Below are 9,203 nucleotides of genomic sequence, written 5' to 3' on the forward strand. Positions count from 1 at the left end.
AACACTTATATTTAAAGATTTATTTTATGCTCAACATCTATTTATAGAAAAGTATATACTAGCAATAGAAGCCAGACAGCTAGAATGTGCCTTTCAAGGCTTGAATTCATAGAATATATTTTAATGAACAAGGAAAAAAGAAATAAGGTAATGCCAGGAAAAATAACTGCTCTCACCTCCGCATTTTCAACTTTGGCAAAAATCAGAGTTTTGTGAAGATTATGAGCTTCAAGAAAAGCCCTAAAGCTGTATATCAAAAATATAAAAATAAATAAAGATGAGGGATTTTCTCAATGAAAAGTAAAATAAAAATACATATCAGATACCAGCTATGCATAAGAATATGCATTTTATATCCATATATTCAAAGACAAATACAGATAAATCAGAACCTGAAATTGATGTGCACATTTTCTTAAAATGCTACAGATGTTAATCGGATAGCTAAAAATATTTATATTATTTTTAGAAAATGGGGATACCAATTAATATGGCAAGTAATATGATGCAATATTTTTAAAGTGCTTTAGAAACAAGCATCGAATATCTAGTAAGGGTTCATCACATCCACCATAAAGTAGAAAGCCTCAAGAATCTTCAATTGGAACTTGTAAAGAACATGGAAAGAAGGAAAAATCTAAATTTGGCTGTAAAAGAAGTGGAAACTGAGATCTACTCGACTCAGATTCAGCTGGACATTTCTACAGCCAGCTTTTTCATCTAAGCTGTTGACAAGAAAACAGAAAAATAATAATATCCATTTAAGAATTAAAAAACAATCTCAATAATGTTACTACTGGATGATGAATATCTCTTCCTCTCTCACAAGACATCATGTCCACACCCTGTGAAGATGGTATAAAACAAAACAAACAGTTGCTAAAAAGGAAAACCAGCACTAATCAAGTCACAAAAATTAAAAGCTTGGAAAGCACATAAATTTCCACCAATATAGTCTCCAGCTTAACAAGCTGGAGTCATCAATTCCCACCCTGACAGAGTATCAACTAGTGGTTGCTCTTCTCTTCCTACCTAAAGAGCGAGCTGCATCAGGTTTGCAGCATACATGTAAGGCAATATGGACATCAGCATCATTGTCTTTGCCAAGGGTCTAACTAAAAGGCCTATATTGATTTAAGTAGAATTCGTCATGATTATATTTTGCAGCACTGTGTTATTACTTGCATAAGAGTTGAGGCATATAATTAACCCAAGAGTGAGGGCTACAGCAAAGTGATGATTAAGTGAATTCATTTGTAGTCAAGCTTCCCGCACATGTTTTTGATATCAAATTGAAAATAAGCTTACCTCCGCACATCTTCAACGTGGCGAGTGTATGAAAGGGAAATGATATCAACTTCATTATGAAGACCCCAAGTAGATATAGCCTAGTAGAATCAAATACCAGAATAAATATTTTTAATCAGTTTTATTTTTTATTTTTATTTCAAGAACAAAAGCTATCACAACTTCGAAAACGAACCAAGAAAATAATTACAAAACCCAGTTGGATATCTTATAAAGACAAAAATCATTGGATGAACTCAAAATCAAATAAAACAGGCTTTCCCTAAAAAGAATACTGAACAAATTATACACAATGGCCATCTTTTATTTTACTGCATCATGGTTTATCCACTTTCATTTGAAGAAAAACTACTTGTCTAAATGGCAAATATGGTAGGATATGTTCATAGTAGTAAAATGGAATTTTTACTCACATACAATGAGTCTGGCTTTAAGTGGCCTTGACACAAGGAATTCAAGCAGAAAAGGAACTACTTAAATATTAGAGCAGAATATTCATCATCAAAAAGAAGTAGAAAATTAAGTTCTAAAACATTGACAAAAATATTTTCCAATACAAAAATGACACTTGCTATACAGCTAAAGCTTATGTATGTATGCATGCATGTAAAGCTAAATGAAACTTGCTCTACAGCTAAAAGCTTTGTGTGAGTGTGCGTATGCGTGTGTGAAGATGGGATATAGTGTGATCTTAAATAACTCATACAACCAGGCATATTCTCACCACGAAAACCGCTAACAAAACAGCAATACAAGTCTAATCAAAAATTCATTTAACATTTAGAAACTTCATATCATGCTGTATTCATGTCAAAGAATATATAATTTTTACTGATATTCATCTTTCAAGTTGTGCATCTAAATAGTAACCAAAGTAATCAGGGTTACCTGCTTATCAGAGCTAGACAGGGTAGGCAAATCAATATGCACTTGCGATACATGCATTGTGAAAATGAAGCCTGCAAGTGTGGCACTGTTCTTCACTAGGCAGATTATGTCTTCACCATTAGTCTCAACCACCTAAAAAACAAAATCCAATAGATGAACCTATGAAAATAAATTCAAAATATCCTTGACTCTAATAACAAATATTAAGCAAAACATCAATAGACTTCCTAACCTCAAGCCATACGGATGTTGTTTCACTTCCTGTGTAAAGGTATTGCCCAATAAAAATTGTGTCACCCTTTTTAACTGCCTGCAATAGATATAGAAAATTGCAAACAATCGGTTGAAGTGAATACAAGAAAAGAACAACCCATTTGATGCCATAGCTCAAGTATTCTGGGGCAGCTTGTCTAGACAATGCTCTGTCTATTTACACATCAGAAACTCTTCCAAAATCTATTTCAACCAAATTTAAAGAGATTTCTAGCACTTTATAGGGAAATCACAACTACTGGATTTGAAAATCAGATGTTATATTACGAGGCATAAACACATTACTAAATATTTTCAAAAGAAAAACCATGATTTTTGTCATGAAATAAGCAACCCACAATTTCTGGACAAGTGTCACAACCAGCAAGCATACCTTGGCAAGGCCAGAATAATTCACAGGTAAGACTTCAGCTGATGGAACTTTGGAAAGATCTGGAGTAATAACAACATTAGCATCGACTATCAACTCAATTGGATTTCCATTTTCATTGAAAACCTGAAGTTCTGGGCCCATAGTATCTAGCATAACCTGAAAAGTAAGGAATTAGAAGTACTCAAAGATGACTTCATCAGCATTAACATAAACCACAATTTTAATCCATTCCAAAATAAGCGATCACTGATTACAAATACGGCAATGCAAGTTCTCACAAAATAAATAATTAATTACAAGCAGATCTATTCTCAACAATATTTTCCATACAAAATTAATTCCTGACAATACAGAAATTTAGCAATTGTTAAAGTAGTAAGATGATACTAGAAAGGAATCATAAAAAATAATACAATACTCCTCACTTGGATGTTTCAAATCACAAGTATTTTTCTCTAAATGCAAATCAAGATTCCTGAAATTTGCATAAATGAATTCTCTTCACCTTCATACATGGCTGTTGTTATTTGTATAAAAATATGTTGCTGTATTTAATAAAAAATTTATCACCATTGAATTGAGTCCAAATGCACCATATAAAAGGAACCATTAAAGTAGCTTTGGTCTTATGACAGAGTATAAAGAACTTTTAACAGCATAATGTTCTCCTCTCTTCTTAAAATAGACAGGCATTGCTATGGTGACACTTGAACAATGAATCTGATTCCCAAGAGTAGCAACTGACAAGCATCAAATTTTAATTGAAAAATCAGGAATCATTGAGGGAGCAGAATAACTTACAGCACATAACTTCTTCACATTCTCCGAAGCTGTTCTTAAGTTATCAAGAGTCTCTTGATGGTAATCCGCATTTAACCAAGAAAAATCAAAGCGAGCAACTGCGACATCCAAAATATAGGAAAATTTTTATACAAATATATATACGGTCATAAAACATTAATATTTTGGCAATTTTGCATCAGTAGTAGCACGGCAAAGAGATGCATTTATTAAAGCAAAAAATGTGGGTTTTCACCATAATAGATCCAACAACATGTCAGCCACTTCACACATATATGTTACCTTTTCTAACAATCTCCAGCATATACTTGATTCAAGGGCCATGAGTGCAAATACACGGAATATTTAAGGAGGCATCATATTCAAAGAAAAACTTAAAAAGTAATCAACTTTCAAGTGCACGCATAGAGATTCTATTCTTCCAAACCTGACATCCCAGCTGTTAAGCACGCCTCAATCACTTCCACAGAACGTGATTTCGGCCCCAGAGTCCCAACAATTTTGGTGAGCGACGAGAAAAACCCCTGCGATTTCCAAAAATCACATAAGCATTTTACAAATCTCAATGCTCCCGATCAAGTTATTCTCAAATTCACCTCTCATAAAACCAAAAATCATATCTATAATAAATCCAAACACCAAAATACCTAAAAAATGATAAATTTGAGAAAGAAAAACCAGAAAAAAGGAAAAAGAAATTGATCTCACAGGCTTCAAGGACTTGAGAACGGAAGCTAGCCACCTCAGCTCATCGATCAGCATGTGGCTCCTTGCATCTTGAGTCCTTGAAGAGAACCAAGGATTAGGGTTTTGATTGCGATCGAGAGAAAGAGAGGAGCACTTGGTAAAGAAACGGAAATGGAGGGAAATCGGATGCCTATTTATAGGAAAATTGGGACAATCTGAACCGTAGATCTCATCTTGAGATACATACAAGATTTCCGAATCTTAAAACTAAGGTAGCAGTTAGCTGCAACGACCCGCACGTGCTCTTGGAATCGAACGGTCGTGATCTCAAAATCTCACGTGCGGAATAGCATGGTGGTGATACCGAGTTTGAAATTATGACATAAAATGAAATTGTTTGATATTTAAGTGGGAAAAGATTTTGTCTAAGTGCACTTGTATTGGTGTTGCAGAGCTTTTATCTCCTCGCCTGCATCGTTTTTTGGCACATAATTTGTTCATATTTATTAATATATATATGAATATGATATTTAATAAGGTCCAAATATATAAAATTAATAAAGTAATAAAATTAATAATGCATAAAAATTACTTCCTCTATCTCGTTTTACTCACCTATTTTACCTAATTCATATGAATTAAAAAATTGGTTAAAATTAATTTATAATTTAAAATTTATAAAAAATTATGTTAACTTTTTATTTGCATCAACTGCTTGGATAATCTTCTCATGTGGTGCAGTTCCAAAATAAGCAATTATTCCTCGATTGAAGCTTTATAAAAATAAGTTTTTGGAGAAATCTAAGTGGTGCTTTCTTGCATCTATGACCACTCCACCCGGTAGGAGCAATACATGACTTAATGGTTTCTCGTCTTTACTTGTGTTTGAGAGATCTTGAATTCAAAAGCTTTTCATGAACACAATGATCAAGATGGTTTGCATGAAAGTTTGTCAACGACTTCAGTCAGCATGACCCCATATCCTTTTCTTATACCTAGCTCTTGCGAATTTTATATAAATCTCCGCATCCCCACAAGCCATATGCGACCATGCTATAGACCCAAAGTGGCCAATTTCCATTGTTGGAGAAATAAAAGAAAATATTGGACAAGTATAAATTCTAGAAGTTATAAAGATTTTAGATATGAACTTTCACAAGTGAGGAATCAAGGCATAGTACTGAGTGGGTTGCAGTAGAGTCGCGTAGCGTTGATTGGCGTTATACTGATAATGACGATGATGACGTAGCATGAGGATGATGGTGTGGCAAATGATGAGGTCATGACATATGATGAAGATCTAGGTAGAGATTTTATGAAGATCAAGGTTGAAGATTTTATTTGGTAGATGATTCATGTCAATCATTGCATGATGATAAATTGTCTGAGTAAGTGCATCAAGACTATATGATCTCTTCAAAAAAGTGTAGGTTTTATTTTAGGTATGATTATCTATCTTTGGTAAGATCCGGGATGATTATTCATATCTTTGATAGAGCTCCTTAGAAGATCTGTTTGAAGAAAGGAATATTCTATCGTTAGCGAGAGTTTCAAGATCGTAAGATTGTAGGTATTAAAAGACCTACAAGTTAAACTTGGTATGAAGCTATTAGAAGCAGCAAGATTTAGTTTGGTATGAAGCTATTTGAAGGCGTAAACTAAATAAAAGGCATACCAAGAGGAGAGTTATCAAGACCATATTTAGCACCTTGATTTCAGGAGATCCGAGAGCTATCTATGGGCGGAACTATTCATGTAGACTAGTCATGTGTGGAGATTATTTGAAGATTGCATGAGATATGATTAGAGATTTGGAGATCCAAGCATGGATGATTGCGAGATCAGTATTTGAAGATATTGAAGGCTAAACTTGGATGAAGATGAGATCAACTTTAGTAACGATATTTCATGTACCAGAAAGAAGATCACGTTTGGAGAGACCAAACTGGGCCAGAGTTTTGGAAAGAAGATCAAATGAGATCTTCGGTGGCTATCTTTGGTAAGATAGTCGGCGTGTGCCTTGAGTGAGCGCGTCCCTTGGGGAGAGGAGACTTTACGAAATGACATGAGGAAGGAGGCATTTGCGAGGCGGGAGGAGCTCGGGTCGAGTGGCACGTTGCTGCAGGGCGGACTGAAAAACTACGAGGTTGAAGGTCGCATATTCGGGTGCGTCTGGCTGGGAACTCGGTCATGTTCGATAGAGGTGGGCCATGTTACAGTTGGGTGTTGCAACATCTCCAACTGGAAGGTGTCAGGAGTTAGGGAAGCATGAGGAGGAATTCTAAAAGAGGTAAGCTGTATTGAGCGTCAGGTGCGTCTATATAAGAGATCCGACTCGAAAGATTTAGGATGGAGCGAGCGGTGAGAGACTCTTGGGTGAGAGTTGAGAGTGTGGCGTCGAGACGATCTTGAGAGGATATTCTTTGTATTGAGAAAGTGGTGAGTGTTGTACTCTCTTGTTCAGTACTACTCTTTAGTGGATTGTTTCCCGGGCATGGCCCCGAGATGTAGAGTAGGTTGTCGCTTAGCGGGTTACGCAATTTGCTCACGTCTCCTTTATCTTGTTTTGATTGTGTGTGAGTGTTTGATCTTTGAGTGAGTTTTTGAGTGAACTTAGCACATCACACCCCCACCGGGTCCTACCTTGCTTGTGTTTGAGAGGTGCCAATTTATCAAAAAAAAACTTTCACAAACAATATACGAAATATAAAAGACGGAAGACTTTTGCAAAATTCATACCTTCTAGCTGCCATAAACATGTTAAATTGTTCAAGATACAACTTTAATCACTCATACAAATAATAATCTATTTTAAAATATTGACAACATCCTATTTAATACACATAATAAAATCGAACATATCATTGGATTTGATTCAATTCAAAAGTATATAATGTTAGGATGAGAGATCCAAACGTATATATTCAAATTCACATTAACTAACCGAAAACTATTATTGATTTGCATGCTAATCTTTTATAATTTAATAGTATTAATATGATTTGCATCTGATTATCAAACTATAATTTAAAATTGGTTTTGAACTATATCACATTGATTTGCATGCTAATCAGTAATCTTTTATGAGGTTGATTTAGATGTAATATATTAGGTGGTGGCCAATGTGTACTATATATATACAAAAATATATTAAAATATAATAATCTGACTTGGTCTTTTTCTATTAAATTACTCATCTCAATGCTCTTTGGGACAGAGTGGAAGAGCAGAGGAGATATCTAAACAAAAGAAAGGATCAATTACGCTATTGAGCGAGGGTCGTATGAGGTGAAAATCTCATGTACTAAGTTATGTAGAATGACGGTGGGAGTGAATTATGCTGCCAGGCTTTTCCAGCTCATTTCTCAGGCTTTTTAAAATTGACATTGCTTAATTAATTCTTAGGAATATGTGTAATTACTACCAAACTGAGGCATTTTTATAATATTAAATTTTAAATGCACTAGCATGGGTTTCGGCTGGTTTTAACACAGTATGTATAAATCAGCAGTAAAAGCGCTCTACTATCACAGGCTCTGAGATTTAAAATCGAGACGTAGTCTCATTGCTAATTGCAAAATACTCTGTTCGTCCTAAACTTTGATCGTTTTATAAAATTTTCTGGTAGTTTTCATTACCATGGCACTCTCACTTTCACTAAAATAAAGCTCAGCACTCGATATTATTAATGAGCGAAAAGCACTCACATATATTATAAAGTTATTCAGCAACATCTGAAATATTTAAATTATATTACGACGTATGACGCACTTAGAGGCATCAGCTGGTTTCGGACAATTTCGACGCATCATGCGTGACTGTTCTAGACATACTGCGTCTGTGGTCGACCCTTTCGTCCGCTTATGTCCATCTCGTTATGAATTTTTGAGCGGATTTTAAAGGTTACATGTAAAGTAATTAACGCGATTGTAGCATCGGCCGCGTAGAGGCGTGGGCCCGAATTATAGTTCGAAAGATGTCTCGCTTGACATCGGGTGAAACTCTTTTATAATGTACATTTAAAAATTGGCGCAAGTTTATAAACATTATTCATGCATGTCTCGCTAAATGCTGTAAGATGATAGACGGGCGTATGCACTCGCTACAAGCTACAGGCTGGCGGCAGGGAAAACGTAAGTGTTTGTGAAACTCACTCGCTAGCTCGCACCATCGCTCTGCTTAAATCAATCTGCAGCACCCGCACCATACCACCGCATGGCAGGGTGCAGTGCCATATTTCATCTGTGACCAGTGGAAAGTGTGTTTTAACAGCCCAATCGCAGATCTATGGAAACTGATGAGCGTCGATCAGAAATTGCTTTTAATTAAAAGAATTAAGTGAGGCTTGGCGTCCGGTTCCCATATAGATTTCTATAAAAACCAGCGCACGCTTATAGGTTCATAAAATTTTAATATTATCGGTGGAGACCACATCTATCAAAATTTATTTAAAATTTAATATTACACAAGCTCAGTCTAAATAATTTAAATGCCTATTCTAGTAATTGATAAAACACACATTTAAACATAAAACCCAAAAGCGCATACTGCCATGAGTATGATTAACCTCTGGATTTGAAATCACTGCTATATATCTCTGGTATTGTCATAATTTCCAAGAACATTATGTAGTGATTAGTGAGAGGAGGATGGATTAGATTTGACGACGGCACGTTTCACCAGAATTCTGGTCCTACTTCTTCAAATCATACAATGCTCGTAAGCAACTACTCTGTCTTTCCTTCGTCTTCTTCTTCTTCTCATCCTTTTGTTTCCACCGTCCACATCTTGCACTAAAGTCCAATGTCCCACACTTCACTGTCCAAGCCAGCATGCTCCTCATTTTCTCTCTTTTCCTATTCTCACTCAAGCA

General features: G+C 35.4%; 1 protein-coding gene across 1 annotated transcript; it reads right to left on the reverse strand.

Annotated features, from left to right (window-relative positions):
• Nucleotides 1-176: 176 nt before the first annotated feature.
• On the reverse strand, nt 177-4,405 carry LOC120254707 (pyruvate kinase 2, cytosolic-like; the record flags this gene model as incomplete). The annotated part of the gene is made up of 8 exons (XM_039262761.1): nt 4,352-4,405; nt 4,071-4,167; nt 3,644-3,741; nt 2,843-2,998; nt 2,429-2,506; nt 2,197-2,328; nt 1,309-1,388; nt 177-246 (listed from the first exon to the last, which is right to left on the reverse strand). Coding segments are annotated over exons 1-8 (765 nt in total), but the record flags the coding sequence as incomplete, so codon positions are not given.
• Between the last annotated feature and the right edge of the window lie 4,798 nt (nt 4,406-9,203).

This window comes from Dioscorea cayenensis, unplaced genomic scaffold, assembly GCF_009730915.1.
Source record: "Dioscorea cayenensis subsp. rotundata cultivar TDr96_F1 unplaced genomic scaffold, TDr96_F1_v2_PseudoChromosome.rev07_lg8_w22 25.fasta BLBR01000587.1, whole genome shotgun sequence".
Taxonomy (NCBI): Eukaryota; Viridiplantae; Streptophyta; class Magnoliopsida; order Dioscoreales; family Dioscoreaceae; genus Dioscorea; species Dioscorea cayenensis.